This window comes from Mesoplodon densirostris, chromosome 7 (assembly GCF_025265405.1).
Source record: "Mesoplodon densirostris isolate mMesDen1 chromosome 7, mMesDen1 primary haplotype, whole genome shotgun sequence".
Lineage (NCBI taxonomy): Eukaryota > Metazoa > Chordata > Mammalia > Artiodactyla > Ziphiidae > Mesoplodon > Mesoplodon densirostris.
Window position 1 is genome coordinate 78,822,710 of NC_082667.1, and position 18,295 is coordinate 78,841,004.

Sequence of the window (18,295 nt, forward strand, 5' to 3'; positions counted from 1 at the left end):
GCTGGTAGGAGGGAGGAGGACAGTGACGGCTCCACACACACGTGTGAGAGGAGGAGCACTGGGCAGTGGGACAATGTCCCTGGGGGGGAGGAGGGGACGGGCGACCCCAGGACTCGAATCCAAATACAGACACTGGCAGCCTGCCATCCTCCTGCAACTGATTCCCAGCTTTGTGACCTTCCCTCCCCTCCCGGCTCCCTATCCTTTCCTTCCTTTCACCCTGCACTGCACCCACCCCAGAACGGGCCCTTCCCCATGCCAGGCGTCCCAGGCAGGGGAGGGATGGACAGCGCTATGTGGCCCTCCTGTTCTGGGGCCCTACCTCTCCCCTGTTCACTGGGGTCCCTCCGTGCCCTGGTCTTCTGGGTGTCCTTTGTGTCCCCTGTTCTACCGGGGATCCCTCCCTCCTCTGGCTCCCCTGGGTCATCTGGGTTCCCCTGTCCCCTGGATCACCTGGGGTCCCCCTCCCGTGGGGTCCCCTGGCTCCCTGAGTGTCCCTCTCCCTCCCCTGACTCACTTCTTCGGGGGTGAGCCCTTCCTCCTGCTCCAGCTCCTTCTCTAGGGCCAAGAGATCCAGCTGTGGGTCTGGGGAAAGCAAATCTGCCAGGAATCCAGGGTGAATGACTGCCTCCACCTAGAACAGAAAGAAGAGGCTGTGAGCATCCTTGGCCAGGAGTGGCCTGTGAGACAAGAAGGCCAGGAGGGAAAGTGAAAAGCAGAGACCCACCCCACTCTCCTGCACAAGGCGGGGATGGTCAGCGCGCGCGCACACACACACACACACACACACACAGACACGCAAACATGCACATACACAGTCACACACAAAAGAGCACATATACAGAGGCACAAACACAGACACAAAGGCATACACACAGATAGACACAAACATATACACACAAACATCTGCGTAAACCTCCCCTAACACCAGGCTCAGGAACAAGGAGCTGAGCTTAAGTCCCAACGGCCTGAGCAGAACCCAGATCTTGGGTGCTGAGAGTTCCATGCCCTGGCATCTTGCAGACCCCAGTCTCCAGGCCTAGCCTACTTTGGTGACAAAGTCCTCCTGGGAACACAGCTTGTCAATGTAGCTTAAGAGATCCGGGTCCGAGTAGGTGCCGTCCTCTTCCTGCTGCAGCTCATTTCCGTCCTCTCCCCATTCTGCATCTGAGTCGCCTGTGGCTGAGTGGACGGGCCCCACCAGCGCCTCCATGATGTCCACATACTCCCTCACAGCCTCAGGTGGAATCTCCTCGGGTGCCTTGGGCTCCGGGGGTCGCTGGGACCTGTGTGGCTTCGGGTGGGAGGGCTGGGCCCTGGGGCCGGACATCCTGGGAGCACAGGCTGAGGCAGAGCAGGAGGAAGGGAAGGAAGGTGAGGGGCTCCCGGTCCAACTCCTGACCACCGAGCGAGCGCACGCTGGTGAGGGCATTGTTGGGGGACATTGATGTGGGTGTGGGGGTTCAGGGCCACCTGAGGCTTCATGCACAGTTGGAGGGGGGAGGTAAGGGGGCATCTAAGAGAGTCACATGTAAGGAAGTGGGGAACCTCCAATTTTCCAGGGGTGTCCCCATCAAGCCCACTTCTTAGGCAGACTTTGTGTGCAGGCCTTTGACAGGGAGGCGTGAGAGAAGTTACAAAATTGACCAAGTCAATACCCCGTAGTGACAAAGGGCATTTGAGACCCCACCCGCCCACCCCCCGCCTCGGTGGCTGTTTTGCTTGAAAGACCAATGCCCCTGTCTTGAAGGAAGATGATCCACATGGGAACAGTGGCCAACCCTGGGCCCCTGTTAACCTGTGCGTTCAACTCCAGTGGGAACCTGGGTGGCTGGCTGAAGGCCCACTTTCAGGGCTGGGGGCCCCCGAGGATCCAGCTTCGGTGGGGCTGGAGGAGGCAGGCCCTGCGCGCACTGCATCCACTGCAGCTGCTGAACCTGCATCTCCTCCTCGGCCTCAAATTCCATGAACCTGGGGGGTGACGGAGGCACAGGCCACCCTGAGAAAATGGCCTGGGTTCTGGAGCCCAACGAAGGCAGCCAAGAATGAGGGATTGGGAGAGGATGTGCCTTGGGGCTGTCAAGGCCCTGTGAGGTGCTGTCCACAGCAGAGAGCTGCTCCTGGAACTGATACAAGATCTGGGACCCTTCCTGCCTCACCAGCACTGGAGAGCATTCAACAGCATAGAGCCAGGTCGCTGCATTGAACCAGGTCAACGGGACACGTGGCTGACCCAGGGGGCACCCTCCTCATGCCCCCCATCCAGAGCCACATGAAGGGCTGACAGCCAGAGGCTGGAACAGGCATGTGTTCCCCACAGGGGTCCTTGCCCAAATCCAGGACCCTGGGTTGGGACTGAGAGTTCTGGAACGTAGACCTGGAGACAGGGCTCAGGAGAGGCTGGACGATGTGGATGCTGAGCTTAGAGGACAGGCCTTCCTTTCCTCTGAGAGGTGCTTGTTTGTTTCGTTTTGTTTCTTAAACCAAGGGGATTACCGTGGAGCAAACACTGGAAGGGCCAGAGACCCTTGGGCTGATGACAGCTGGCTTCCCCAGCCTCTTGAGGGATGCCAGGGTACCCACTCAGGCCACTTTTTGTGAGGAGAGGGGGTCCCAAATCTATGTCAGTGGCCGCCAGCCAGCCACCACTAAGGAAGCAGCAGGCTGGTGGGTGGAGCTCTTTCCCCGGCCCAGCCCATATGGCCGGAGTTGGACCCCTACTGGACTCACAGCTTCACCCTGCCCCGTCCTGAGACCTTCATGTGAGGGCAAGGGTAGGTCAAACTCGGGGGAGGGCAGAGCTCGTGGTGGAGGAAGGACAGAAGACCCAAACTCTCAAGGTGAGGGAGGGGTTTCTGGAGGACTGTAGGGCCTCTGGGCTGCGGGCCCCCCGTTCCGAGCGACAGCCCTTCTCCTTTGTCCTCTCTGATGAGCACCCCCACGGCCAGACCCTGCCCTCACCCACTCGCCTCACCCTCCACGCAGCCCCTGGGCCCAGGACGCCGACTCACTTTTGCGCCATCTCGTAGTAGATCATCCGGTCAGAGTTGCTAATGTGCTGCCATTCCTGCACGGCCCTGCACAGTCCCTCCTCCAGTGTCATGGTGGGCTTCAGGCGGGCCAGGGATCGAAGCGCTGGGCTGTAAGCACTCGGGGTCAGTCTCTGTGCCCAGCCCAGCCCCCACCTGCCTGACCCCACCCACCAATGTGGACCACACATCACTCAACACAGCATGACTGAGCAACAGGAGAGTGAGAGGCAGGTGTCCGGGAGAGCAGAGACAAGCCTTCCCGGCTACGGCTGTCACCACCTCACACTCCCTCGAGGATGACCATCCACTCCCAGGCTAGAGCTGGGACACTGTGCCTTGGGGAGCTCTTTTCCTCTTCAAGGCTGCCTTTTCATAATAAAAATCACCATCATCAATGAGGCGTGGCATGTGCCAGGCAATCTGCTCACACTTCATAGATTAGCCCAAGGAGTCTTCTGCACAGTCCTCTGAATGAAGTGTGATTGTCCCCTTTTTACGAGGGACCGGAGGTTTAGGATGGAAATGCCTGCCAGGCTCACAACTCTAGTGGGAGAGAGCCCATGCCCTTAGGAGAGCTCTACCATCACCCTGTTCCTAGTGGAATTCTCCACATCAACAAAGTCGAGGCGTGCATGAAGCGCTCTCCTGGGCCCCGCGCTCCTCCCCCTTCTCCGAAGTGACCTCCCCCGGCCACGTACACTCAAGTGCTGTATGAAAGGAGACGTCAGCACAGGAGAGTGTGGCATCCACTCCTTGGCTCCTCAACTTACACCACGACCCTCTCTGACTGCAAGTCTTCAGGCCATATTACCAGGAGAATCATGGAAGAGCAAGCTGGCTACACTCACAGGGGGGTGGGGTCCGTTGAGATAAGGCACATTTCAGTCATGATGTCCTGGACTGGCAGGCTCGCCCGTATGACCGACAATGTGCCTTCTCATGGCGTGGACATCGCCCTCACACCTCGCTTCCAGTATCCCTAGAAACCTAACCTGCGAGTCCATCCCCAGTTCCTCTTTATCTAAGAGCTCCGATAAGCTCATGACCCCCTGAGCGTTCACTCACATGAGAAAGCAGGAAAGAGCTTCCGCATCAGGACTCTGGGGAAGGTGTCTCCGGGCCAGTGGCTTGAGGCGCTGCCACCGTCGGAAGTGACTGCCCACGCTCTGGCGGTCAGAGCCGTCCTCCTGGGAGGCGTAGGGCTGCTTGGTGTCCAGGCTGCCCTCCCTGGAAGTGCCGTGTGGCCATGGCCCAGAGTTCACCGGGCGAATGTTAGGGGCCATCTGGGCAGCTGGTGGTGGAGCTTGAGGAGGAAAGCCTGGGGTCCGGCCTCCCCTGCCAGCCTGAGTAACCCCAACAGCTGGAGCAGTCACAATGGTCTCCATCGCAGGGGTGGCTAAGAATATGGGTGCAGGACATGCAGCACTCCCGCTGAGGGCCCCTGGAGCGCTCCAGTTGAGGGGGCCCTGAGGAACGATAAAGGTCGGAGTCTGGGGGGCCTGCACTGGCCTCCCTTGTGACCTGACTCGGACAGTGAAGTTGCAAGCCCCAGGGGCACTGGGGCCACGGCCACCAGTAGCCACCAAAGGCGTCCTGGGGAACGCCGGCAGCAGCAGGCCGCTGCCAGGAGGGAATGCGGGGGCGATGAGAGGTGGCAGGTGCTGCTCCCAGGGGGGCCAGTGCTGGGCGCCAGGAATGGGTGGAGGAAAGGACGCTGCCATGAAAGTAGACAAGGAGGCACCGGGGTTCATGGGGACATCCGTTGCCAGCAGTGCAGATGCTGTTGAGGCAAAGGAAAGGAGTGAATGGAGGAGGAGAATGGGCAAGTGGGACTGAGGCTTTCTGCGGCATCAGAGTGTAAATCTCCACAGATGAGAGACTCTTGGACAAGGGAAACTGCAGCGTGCAAATGTCTTCAAGTGATTTTCATGCCCTGACCTCCAGTTGAGAATTATTCCACTGGTGACCCCACGCCCATCCACCAAGCTCCCTGACCCCTGCCTGCCGAGAAGAAATTGCCTCAGCAAGCACTCACTTGGAGAGCCTCCCTAAGGCACACCCTGGCACCTAAGCCTCACAGGCTGTCTCCCAAGACCTGGAGCTGTGTGGACATCCGCTCTGTGAGAAATGCCCCTCAGCTGGCGTACTAGCAGGTAGGGGCCTTCTGCAAGGTAAGTTCTAGGCCCCCAAAGGCCCTTTGTGGACAGGCACTGTGTAAAATATTAGGGCCCCACCTCCTCCTCAGTCCTCCTTTTCCTGATGCTCAGTATAAATCCCCTCTTTCTTTCCTAGCCTCACAAAACAAAACAAAATGCTGGAAAATATCTCTAATGGAATCCTGATACAAACCCATGACACTGGCCCAGAAAGCACCTGCATCTCCGAACAACCCACAGCAGATACGTAACATGGGCCAGGTCCTGCCACCCCTTCCCCAGTGCCCAGAGTCACTGTCATCAGTCAGGAGTTCTGTTCCTAGGGGCTTGGGGTGGTCTGAGAAGTAGGCGCGTGTCCCTTAGATTCTGTCATTTCACAGACAGTGATGGCTGCAGTGGATTAAACAAGGGCCAGGGAATTGTCATGTTACATTGGTCGTGGGAGTATAGACTGCCTGTGGTCCTTCCCCTTCCAGCTCCCAATAACGGAGAGACAATCTGAGATGCAGGCATAAGCCAGATGCCATGGCGATCAAGTTGTCTGAAACACATCCCCGTTCAGGAGAACAAGGTACACAGCACGGTGCACCTAACTCACCAGAACAGATGTCATAGGACGTTTAATAGTAACACAGAAGATCATCTTCCTGATCCTGGGCTACACTCCTTCCCCCTTTAAAAGAGGAAGCAGCCTTCATAGACATTCCACCCGAAGGAACCCCACTCCACATCTGTTCCCTGTCCATGAAGGAGTGACATGAAATAGGAACAACCTCTTCCTCTCAAGGCAGCCTGAGGGTCCACCATGAGATACTGGACAAGATGAAGTAGGTCTGAAGTACTGCCATTCCACAAAAGGAAGAACAATTCAGAGCAACTCAGGAACCTGAGCCCTCTCTTGGCTGAAGTTACACGTAACGGTTGCCCATCCCCTGTTGAATCCAAGGCAACAGTTACCTGAACTGACAAGTGAGCTCTGGGCTGGGAGGAGTGGACGAGGTGTGGGCTGCGGCAGTTAGAGTAACCCCCTGCCTAGCTCTCGGAGAGGACACTTCACTGCAGGTGTGGCCACACACAGCCCCATTGAATAGTTTTCTCACCAAGACCATCTCTCCCCACGGCCCCCTGAGATACAGTATGCTCCTGTTCAAATCCCTTTGAAAGATATGGTGAGGCAAGCTTCAGGTGCCTCAGGAACACAATACAGCTCTAGGCTTTCCTCATGACCCTCCCTGTGTCACCACCAGGACATCACACACATCCTTACACACACGTTTCAAAGTGGCTTGTCTCCCTTCTAGAAAGAATCAGACTGTCTGCTGCCATCCTTTCTCCATAGCCAGGGCAATTCCTCTTGATCCACCTGCAACGACCCCTCCTCCCCAGGGCAGTCTCAGGTTTCTTCAGCCTCCCCAGTCTCCCCAGGTGAAATGTCCTTGTGCGTCCAGTGCTCTGTTCTCCCTCTACTTCAGTCCAACTGTGTGCCCACAGTTAAGTGTAACGTGTGAACCTGAAGGATGTGAGGATGGCAGGGTCTCTGAGAACACACCCCCAGCCTATAGGCTTACCTCCTATTGAAGCCATCCTGCAGGCTTGGGCACGGACTACTGCTGCCTGGTAGCCTCAAGGAGAAAAGTCAAGACCAGGAGCCAGAGAGCGACCTGCTTCAGCAAACGCTCGGGATCCAAGTCAACGAGGGACACGTTTGAAAGTAAACCGGAAAATGCGGGCTGAACCGTTCTGCGGTGGGGGAGGGGCAGAGGGCACGTGGGTCGGGGTGGCGTGCGCTGGGGGGACATTCCACGAGGGCTCTGGCAGGTAGGCAAGGACCGGAAGTTCCTTCCACCTCCCACAGTGGCAACACAATTGGCGTGTGCCTCTTTAGGCAGTTTATAAACTGTTGTTTTGATTCACGGCACCGAGGTTGAACATGACAGTCCCTTCCTTTCACGTCTTTATCCATCAACCTAGATTTTGGGGTTTGTTTGTTTGTTTGTTTTTTTGCGGTACGCGGGCCTCTCACTGTTGTGGCCTGTCCCGTTGCGGAGCACAGGCTCCGGGCGCGCAGGCTCAGCGGCCATGGCTCACGGTCCCAGCTGCTCCGCGGCATGGGGGATCTTCCCAGACCGGGGCACGAACCCGTGTCCCCTGCATTGGCAGGCGGACTCTCAACCACTGCGCCACCAGGGAAGCCCTGGAGCTTTTATAATGAAGGAAAACTTAAATGATGTGCAACCAATAACTTCATACTAGAGGAATGGTGAGGCAAAATATTGTACCCAGGCACTCGAGAAAGGCAGGCTTCCTTGTTGCTTCCTCCCTTTGTTCAGTTATTCAACCAATTATTTACAAGATTCTCACTCATAATTCTGATACAGTATTTGAAGGACTCTTCTCAAGGCCACTGATACAAAAATTGCGCTGTGCAAAAATTAGCCAGTCCCAATTCTGCAGTCACTTTTGTAATACTTCAAAATCCTACACCCCACAGACAGAGAGAATCAAATTAGCCCAAATGTAATTTGGGAAGACCAGTCACAGAAGGGAATATCTAAAAGTCCTTTGGATCATGATCTCTGACTATTCCTGCACAGAAGGTGGGGGCAGGCATTGACTACTGAGAAAAAACAGCTCTGGACATGCATCACAAGCCTCAATGACAGTTCATCTTCCACTCAATCACGAAACATTAAAGAAACGAAGAGATACCATGTTTGTGTCTTGTGGAGTTTTCAAGTCTGCACTTGGAGGCGCTTAGTGCTGTTACATGTGAGGGGTCTTCAGAGGCATCCTGTTGAGTGAGAAATGCTCTAATCTTGCACTTGACCAGAAAGCGGATCTGATGATTGAAGTTTGTTTGGGAAGTATTACAAAGTCAGGTCAGTAAGTTGATCCCGCTACTATTTTTGTTGTTGTTGTTGTTGTTGTTTTATTTTATTGTCAACTGAAATTCTGCAAGATATTATAAAAAAGGAGGGAGGGAAAATAAAATTGTTCCCATACTACCTGTTGAAATTGGCCCAGATTGTCAACTCTTTCTCAAAATTATTTTTTAAAAAAACCCCAAAACCGTACAAAGGAAACACCTGTGAACACTGAGAAAAAATATTCTAGTAGAGTAAATGCGTTGGAAAAACTCTGGGAACGGAATCAGGAGACAGTATCTTAAGAGTGTTTCCCAGGTCTGAAATTCTTTGCTAGCATTGTTTTTTAACGGAAACTTGAGGTGTGCTAGGAAAAAGGACCTACTGTTTTTTGAAAGGCATTAACAAGAACCAAGGAACGGCAGTCCAAAGGGCATGAAAGTACTTGCCCCAATTTGAGGCTACTGTGCTTACAGCGGAGCTCTCCAGAACTCTTTGTAGCTAAGTGCATGGGTTTCACGAGTGCAATATAAAACTCACGAGTGCACATTTCCCAAGAGCTGGTTTTAAGAAGAGACCGTCACGAAGGTTCCCAGCGAGGAGCGTCGCCAGAGAAGTTCCGCAGCTTGCCCGACCCTCCATTTCTGTCCTCTCCTGCAGAGACCTCCTAGGCCCGCGCACCCCGCTGCACGCCCGCGCACGCCTGTGCACGCCCACTGGGGCGGGGCTCTCGGGCACGCGAACCGCCGTCCTCCAAGAGCTCCCGGCGTCTGCTGGGGCAGTTTGCTCCGGAAGACAGGAGCGCATGCGCGAGCGCGGAGGGTGGGGCCCCAATGGGTGTCCGGCGGGGGAGGGGCCTGTCATGGCGGCCTGTAGAGTCAATTCTAGGAATCCTGAGGTAAGGGGTACGGGGACTTTTCACCCCTCAGGTGTCACTGCTCTGCACTGTTGTTCACCCTGTGGGATATTTGTGCCCTTGTCCATGTAAGGAGACTCCCCACAATGTGGATTCACGCCCCCATAGAGCTCGATTCCCTTGAGATGTTTACCCCAGGATTATCGGCACCACTGGGGAGCCGGCTGCATGAAGGGTTCATTGATTGCGGGGCCTACAGTGGGGGCTAAATAGTGTGTGCGAGCTATTAAACAGGTGCCGTTCTAGTCTGCGCGTTGTGAAGAGTACAAAAGCTAGAGGGAAGTTCTTGCGAGTTGAAAACCCTCATCTGGTTCCGAAGGTGTAGCTCAGGTGATTGGAAAATGAGTGAAGATGGAAGGAACACACTCATCGTTTCACTAGTGTCTTCCTTCTTATCATAAAAACATCAGTCAACACTTATGTTCAAACTGCATTCTTTTGTCAGTGATGCGAGCAACTTTGCTGAATGTGGTAATAAACATGTATTTGTAGTCTGGTGTCAAATCATGATTGATTTGCAAGCATAGATGGGGTCTGTACATACTTAATTGTTTGGTGGGAATCTGATATGTAGTCAAATGTGTGGGTTGGTTTTGTCTGTGGATATTTGTGTTTGAAGGGAGGTCATGCCTGTGTTTTTGTGAGAGTGTGTAAGAGTGAGTGTTGTATTTGGAGGGTGTTGAGATGTGACGCAGGCATACTCAAGGAGTTGGTGGTTAGGTGTTTGTAATTTGGTGTTTGGGGAATATGTTTACATGTGTTTTTTTCACCCATGAATTTGGGGATTTGTGTGTGTGTAATGGTGGATTTGGAAGGATTATCTGCATATGCATAAGGGCAATGTCAGGAAAAGTAGTGGTGTATATTACTTTGGGTGTCCAGTCTGTTAATTTTGTATATCTGGGGAATGTAGGCTGATCATTTGTGTATTCAGGGCATGTTGTATGGTTATGGGGTGTTTGTGGGTGTGCATTTTCAGGAGCTGTCTATGTATATTTGGATGTGTAGAGGGCAAGTCTGTGACTATTTTATGGGGCTGGTGGATGTTGAATGTGTAGGTATGTTGTGTTTGTATGATCGTGTATTCTGCAAGATGGCAGAGTTCATTCTGTGTGAGAGGTTGGGAATATGGGGTTATGTATACGCCAGTAGTGTGGTACTGTATGTGTATTTGGAACAAAGGGCGTATAGGGTGACATTATTGCCTATTTGTAGTGTACTGGGTAATTGTGGTTCTATTTGGGACTTGTGGAGAGTTGTGTGTTAAATGAGTTTGTGTGTGTATTCAAGGGGCATGGCCACTTGGAGGAGTATTTGCTGAGGCTGTGCATTTGTAATTTTCAGTAGGAGCCTCTTAGGCTTATGTATTTTGGGAAGTGAGTATATGTGTATCTGATAGAGAGGTGGGGTTCTATGTTTCTACAGGGACGATGGACAATTGCATTTGTATGTATTAGAAATATGTGATACGGGTATTTGTTAGTACTTACATATGTGTGAGCTGGCTCCTGATAGCTAGGGATAATTTGATATATGGAAGTTGTTTCATAAATGGTTTGCTGGAGATATTTCCATGTATCTTACTTGTGTATTCTAATCCGTGTGCGTGTCCATCATCAGGTGCATGTATTATCAGAGTTTGTTCATAAGGTATGGAGTTGTTAGGAGTATTCAAAGTGTATTTCTTTGGAGAACGCTAGGGTGTTTATACATGTGTTTGGTAGGAGTAAGAGGTGGTCTGTCTATATATTCAGGGTAAGGGTAGAAATATATATATGTACACACACACACATATACAGTTTGTATGTTGGAGTAGTGGTGGGGAGCTTGTATTCTGGAGAGGTAGCATAATGTGTAGTGTTTGGGAGGGGATCCATATGTTCAGGGGTTAGAAATATTTGCATGTGTGTGTCCATAGGTGTGTGAGAATTGTGTATGTATCTTAGTAAGACTGCAGAGGTTGTCGGTGTTTTTCTGTTTTGAGTGTGTCTGAGCATTTGGGGTGTATACTCATGAGTAATTTGTGGATGTGTGTATTTGTGATTTGTGAGTGTAGCAGGAGGCTTAGAGTCCTCTGTGTGTCTATTTCAAAATGTAATGCCTGAAGAATTTAGTGGTGTTGCTTGTATGTGTGTTCTCAGTATTAGTGAGGTGGACTTACATGTACACTTGACCCTTGAACAACATGGGTTTGAACCACATGGGTCCACTTATAGTGGATTTCTTTTTCAGTAAATACTACAGGACTATTACAGGATCCATGGATGCAGAGCCACTGCATGGAGGATTGGCGCCCTAACCCCCAAGTTGTTCAAGGGTCGGCTGTATTTGATAAGTATAGATTATTTGTCTGTGTGTGTTTTTGAGTTCCTGGGGCTTCTGAGGTATGTATTCTGTGGGATGTGAAAGTTTAGTTTGTGTGTTTGGAAACCAGTAGGCTGTGTAGGTTATGTGTGTGTGCAGGAATCTTGCAGTATATGTATTTTAGGGGTGTGGGATTGCATATGGGTCTTTTTTTGGGTTGCACATGAGACAGTTGTGTACTTGGTGACCCTGTGTGCTTAGGTACTCAGTGTGTACATTTGGATGGCATATTGGTTGCACATGTTTGTTTTCAGGCCCATGTTGTGTGTGTATATATAGTTGTGAGAGTGGAATGTGAATATTCAGGGTGAGTAAGGTTTCATCTGTAAAAATTTAGGTAGTAAGAGGTGGTCTGTTTGTGTATTTATTCAGGGTGAGGGTGTGTGTTCAGGAGATATATATATATATATATATACACAAACACAAATGTATATGTGGTATCCTTTTGGTTATATATCTGTGGTGGGAGTTGAGAGTTCTACTTGGGGTGTAAGTGGATTTTGTGCACATATTCACAGGAAAAGTTATGGGATGTGCTGGAACTGGTTCATACTGTCTTGGGAGAGTCAATGGTGCATATCTCTTCCCAGCTGTGTGTTTAGTGATGTCAGGTGGGTAGCTTGAAATTGGTCATGCTGGGAATATTTATACCATGTAGATACCATAAGTGAAGTCTTTCCCGCCTCTCTCGGAGAGCTTTTTATCAAGCACTTAGCAGCGTACCACTGATGTGCGTGTTTGGATTGTGTATGTATGAAGTAAGAATATTTGGGCATCGGTGGGTATGTATGGGACACTCATGTGAATTGTGAGTGGGGCTTCTGGGGCTATGGGCCCTTGTATATGTGCATTGACCCTGGTAATTGTGAATCATTGCATTGCTCCTATCAGGTTGGTCTGTTCTTTAGGGCCAGAGAATCCCCATAAATGTTGTTGATTCCCAGTAGAAATCATGCAGATGGATACAGGGGTGTCTGTACCTTAGGCAGGTGGACACTCCTTCAGCATTTGTGTGGTCCTAGCGTCTGGGTCCCTAGAAGGGGGCGCCTGGCGGACAGATGGCCATGCAGAGCAGAACCTTCACAGGTGTGTTGTTGGCATGACAGGCAGCAATCAGAAAGTCATGGGGCTTCCTGGATAGGAGGTCAGATGACCAAGGGCTCTCCCAGGAAAACCCCCTGAGAATCAGTTGGACAGCTACAGGCATTACTGGCTCTTCTGTGGCACAGCGGACGTGCAAGGACACCCTCCACATGGGGTCCAGAGCCATGTGTCCCTGAGCCCAACTGCCCCAGGGTGGTGGGAACTGTTGCATATCAGGCTGGTCAACTGTATCACTAGGTCTCAACCAACCTGTCTCATGGAAACCTAAGTCCTCACGGATAGGCAGGACCTCTAGGGATCACTGAGCTGACAAGGACAGAGGTAGGGAGGCTTTGTCACTGAGGGAGAGTTGGGGACTGAGACCTGGAGAGCCTGGGGAGTCCCACTCTGAGGAGATACGGCTCTGATGTTCCCAAACCCTTTAGACATGTTCTCTGTTCTTTTCTGAAGGCTCAAGATGCTTCTAGCAGTGGGAAGCTTATCTCAGTTTCATGTTTCTCTGATAGGATGAACTGACCCTTTTATTCACTCTTCCACATCGAGCTGCAAACCCATCAGAGGGAACCATGTGATCGTTGTAGCCACCAGCTGACCCCACAGCCACCTTGTGCCTCCCTTGGACCCACCCAAGCATTTCTGAGCCTTCTTTATGGTGAGTCTTGTGGCCTTTTCTCCCTCATTGTGACTCCTCCTGCCAATAAAACATGCTGTGAATGTTAACAAAAGGAAACCTGCACTAGAATTGGAGTCTGGAAGGCCCGTAGAGGGAGCTCTCATGCCGTGCCACTCATCATCAATTACCCCAACAGGAAGAGGTCATTTACTGACCCCAAAGAGGAAGTGCAACCACTTTACTACCCCAACTGGAGGAGGGAAGACTTCCTTCCTGGCCAGCAACAAGAAATAGAAAATAGAAATAGCTAATAGAAAATTCCGCAGTTTAGCCAATGAGACGCCGTTGTCACCTGAAGTTTTACTTTCCTCCAGTGAACTTCCATTTTTTCCCTTGATGATGACTTTCTTTCCTTGTCCCACCCTCCTTACTATACAAGTCTTCTGGGACTTCCCTGGTGGTCCAGCAGCCAAGACTCCGCGCTTCCAATGCACGGGGCATGGGTTCGATCCCTGGTCGGGGAACTAAAATTTCCACATGCCATGTGGCATGGCCAAAAAAAAAGAAAGCCTTCCATGTTGTGTAACCCGTTGGAGTGTCTCCCTTTCTATCAGATGAGATGCTGCCTGATTCATGAATCGTTTAATAAGGCCAATTTATTCAAAATTCAAAGTAAATCTTCCAATTTACTCCGTTAAATTTTGTTTTTTAATACATTGGGGGCATGCAGAGGTGGCCACTAACAGTTTAATATGTATCCCTCCAGAAATGTTCTGTAGAAAAATATGTATGTGCACTTTTCTAAAATCCACTCTTATGATTGCTACTGCTAACAAGATGATTTTATGATTAAATGCTTATCTTTTTAAAAAGAAAAAGGTAAATATATTGGTGGCAGTGATGGGATCTGAAGGAAATTTCTGATAACATTTGGGACAAGGAGAAACAGGTGTGGTGCCCACAACTCCTTTGAGTTCACTGTCTTTCTGGCCATTCCTGAAGGTTGTTGGTAAGCTCCTCTTGGTTTGAGCTCCATTCTCTTTGCGTTTGTGCTCCCAATCTAACTGGCTTTCCTTTACAGGGCAGGTCAGTTTGGCTGGTAGAGGATTCTCCTTGAGGCCAAACCCCTAGCCTTTCAGATGGAAATTCCCAGGACACAGTAACATCTCTTGGTTATTGCCAGTATATTTTTGAGTGGTAAACCGTAGCCCCTAATTTGTTCCCTGGATTCCACACTGCGCACTGCTGACAGTGTAGTCTGCACTCGCCCATCTGTTTGGAATCAGCCCCCAGTTTCCATGCTTGGAGCTGTTGGTGGCGGCTGTAGTTCTCCATTTTGTTTGGAATCAGTTTGCAGTCCCCCTTCCTTGGGATTTGCCGTTTGGATCTTTTTCCTCAGTCCAAGGATCCCTGGGGATCGGTGGTGGTGCATACCAGGCCTTCTTTTGTCCAGGACATAGTAACATCTCTTTGTTACTGCTGATATATTAAGGCGCAGGTTTTTTGTGTGTTCTTTTGGGTTGACAAAGGCTAGCTAAGGAAATGAGATCCTTTATCGCCAAAGAGTTGAGAATGCCAGCTTCTGGCACACCTGCTTATTTTATATTTAAGAACTATGGTCCTGGAGGTTGTAGATATTTAGAAAGATGGAAAAATTATACTAATATTGATCTAGAATTACAGTGGTCATTGTGGGGCATGTTCCAGTTAGAGAACATTGTACATTTAAGGAAAACACTAGAGAGCAAGGGTTCACAGATTGCACAGGGAGAATGAGATGCCTGCTTTACTTGGTATGTAAAAGTTTACAGAAGGTTTCAAGATTCCAAAATAGCTTCGTTTAGAGACTTAGAACAAAAAGCTGATGAAAAATTAAAGAGACAAAAGGTACCTGAAACAAAAGACCATAGGACGGATGTGACTGCAGATTTAACTCCTACTGTCCCCCCCTTTCCTTTTTCACCTGAGTACTCTTGTTTTACTCATTTTCTGTCTGAAATACTTTTCTATTCCAAAAAGAATATTTAACAATTGCCATTTAAAGTAAAACTACCTGAGGTTGCAGGTGAGCCCCCTCAGGTGTCCTTTACCCCTTGGTCAAAGACTGAACTGAGAGCTGTAGTCAAAGAATTCTCTAAACCTTGGAGGAACCCCCAACATTTTTTAAAGACTTTAGAGTCACTGTCAGGGCGTATGTCCCCAAACTGCTAGATCTTTATCCACTTGTACACATGTTGGTAGGACTGGGGGAAGCCCCAGAATGGATGTGGGAAGCAAAATGACATAATCCCTAGGATGATATTCAAGATCCTCAACCTAAAAAGGCTTGCAGAATAACAACTAACCTTTTATAAGCTATTCCTAAAATCTTCCCTGCTCACACTTCGTCTATTATTAATTGGCCTAATAATGATTGCTCTATTATTCACTCATACAAACAAAAGAGGGGTGAATCTGTGGAAGACTTTAGAGCCAGTTTGGAAGCTCTCTTTTTACAGCAGTTGGTGTTCCAAGGAATAAAAAGGCCACTCAGCCTGCTTTAACTGCCCTCTTTGTAAGTGGATTATCTTCTGAGATTAGTGGATTGATAAAAGGGCAGAAAAGAGGGTGGGAGGCTATAGGCCTGACTGAACTCGTGACTATAGCTGAGCATTTTGAAAGGACCTTGGAGCAAGATCACAAACAGAAATCCACCAAGCTCATAGCCTTACAGTTACAACAGCTCTAAGGCAAGGGACACAAAATGACACCTGGGCCTCCCCCATTACAACCTCCTAGGGGTCCATGATCAATTTGATGACCCAAAGTTGATGTTTCATTTGTAATCAGTGAGGACACTGGAAAAAGAGGTGTCCTCAAAGGTCCTATGCAAACTCTTCACAAATGCTCTGATATCTGTCTCAAAGGGAGGGCCCCCCATGACCCTCTCCCCTAGTTGGCAGAATTCCAGAGGTTCTCTGGTAAACTATTACCAGCAATGACCTTAAACAGCCCAGAGGAAAATATAATGAAAAACGGCCAAATTTTAGTTGATACTGGAGCTATGCTTTCTACTTTAAACCCCACTCTCATATTTTACTTTGAAATCTACATTAAACTCTAACCCTAACTGTAAACATAATTACCTAACCCTTTAACACCCTACCCCTAGCCCTAACCAGAGCTGTGCTTTCTACTCTAAATCCCACCCTCAAAGAACAACAGGTCCCTCTGAGTAAAGAGGATGTTTCCATAGTGGGAGTACCTAATACAGTTCAGAGAGAATTTTTATCTCAACCAAGATTCCTTTCTGCTATGCAGTATAGACCCAGTTAATCTATTCAGTAGAGATCTCTTTTCTAACTTCAAAGGGCCAGTACATTTTGCCTCCAGTGGAGATCTCACCTTAAAATTTCCTGATCAACGTGAACCTGATCAGTTATGTTCCTTACAATCTGTCCTGGACCTAAAAGCGGAAGTTCAACAAAAGTTCCCTAATTGGATGGAGATGCCTGCAAATTTGGGGGCTACTTCTGACAGTGTTAACATGAGAAGAATAAAAAAATGCAAACCTATAAAGATTCAGATAGATGTAGCTAAACCTCTCCCTAGGTTTCCTCAACAGCTATTAAAGCCTGCGGTCATACAAGGTCCCGTAGCTATTGCAGAAGACCTAATTGCCCAGGAGGTAATCATTCGTGTACTCGTCCCTGCAGCATGCCAATCTTGCCTGGTTGGAAACCTGGCAGGACGGCGATTTGTCCAGGACTTGGGAGCTGTTAATAAAAATAGTTTTTCCCTGTTTTCCTGTTGTTCCAAACCTAGCCACCCTTGTGTCACAAGCCTCAACTGACTTGAAATGGTTTACAGTTGGAGACCTTTGTTCACCTTTCTTCAGCATCCCGGAGACCCAACAGCCAATATCTACATGGCTTTACTTGGAACAATCAACAATATACCTGCACTTTTATGCCTCAAGTGTTCACTGGGACTCCTTCTTTTTTCCTCCCAAGTACTTCACCAAGATTTAAGTACCCTCTAGTTCCCTGAGAAATCAGCCTTTTTACCATATGGAGATAACCTCCTGCTGTACTCAGCTACTGTAAAGATTCCATAAGGCATTCATAAAAGATTCCATTTATTTGCTGCAACAGTTAGCTGAGAAAGAACACAAAGGAAAAATTACAATTATCCGTAAACGCTGTTCATTACCTAGGACGTAATCTAAGCACTGAAGGAATGCAGCTATCTCCAGAGAGAATTAGGGTGATACAGGAACTTCCTAGACTCACAACTAAGTGCTAGCATTGTGGATTTCTAGGTTTAGCTGGTTATTGCAAGCTCTAGGTTCCAAATTTTTCTGTTACCTCTTCCACTCTATGAACTTATTAAAGATTTAGTTCCTGAATCCTTTGCTTGGGAAGATAAACATAAGCAGGTTTTTATAAGGCTAAAACAAGCACTGCAAGAGCTGCCTGCCTTAGGGTTACCCAAATGATCAGGTTCAGGTTGATCCGGAAACTTTTTTTTTTTTTTTTTTTTTTCTTGCGGTACGCGGGCCTCTCACTGTTGTAGCCTCTCCCGTTGCGGAGCACAGGCTCCGGACACGCAGGCTCAGCGGCCATGGCTCACGGGCCCAGCCGCCCTGCGGCATGTGGGATCTTCCCGGACCGGGGCACGAACCCGTGTCCCCTGCATCGGCAGGCGGACTGTCAACCATTGCGCCACCAGGGAAGCCCGATCCGGATACTTTAAGGTGAGATCTCCACTGGAGGCAAAGTATATTAGCCCTTTTAAGTTCGAAAAGAGATCTCTACTTAATAGATTAACTTTAGGTTATTCAAAACCTTTTCCTTTATTTGTGCATGAAAGGCATAATCAGGCCGCGCAGAACTGTGTGAGCATGGTAGTAAACATAGGCCTATTGCCTGTTACAGCACACAACTTGATTCAGTTGCTTTTGCCTGTCTCAGGTGTCTTAAGGTTATAGCCACAACTGCAAATTTAGTGGAAGCCTTGGCAGATTTGACTCCAGAAAATGAAGTTTATTTGCAAACTCCACACCTTGTCCACAGTCTTCTTAACGCTGAATGGACAACATTTCTCTGCAAGTATCCCTAGATGAACTTCCTGTGAAATCCTGCTTTCACCACCTCATCTTTAAACGTCACAACGTTCTCAATCCTGCTACACTACTCCCTCTGTCTCACAAAGGTGAGGGCCGTGACTGCCAGGTAACAGTGTCCCATGGGGATTCCCTGGTAGTC

The 18,295-nt window shown here is 49.5% G+C and overlaps 2 protein-coding genes across 2 annotated transcripts in view; both read right to left on the reverse strand.

Moving 5' to 3' along the window:
- The window catches only part of LOC132494286 (U3 small nucleolar RNA-associated protein 25 homolog), a 720,475-nt gene that overhangs the window by 179,928 nt on the left and 522,252 nt on the right, over positions 1 to 18,295 (reverse strand). The gene's annotated exons all lie outside the window — the stretch shown is intronic.
- Positions 4,094 to 4,782, reverse strand: LOC132493222 (NUT family member 2G-like). The gene has a single exon (XM_060103545.1). The coding sequence runs from the start codon at positions 4,751 to 4,753 to the stop codon at positions 4,094 to 4,096; it is 660 nt and encodes a 219-aa protein (XP_059959528.1). The 5' UTR covers positions 4,754 to 4,782.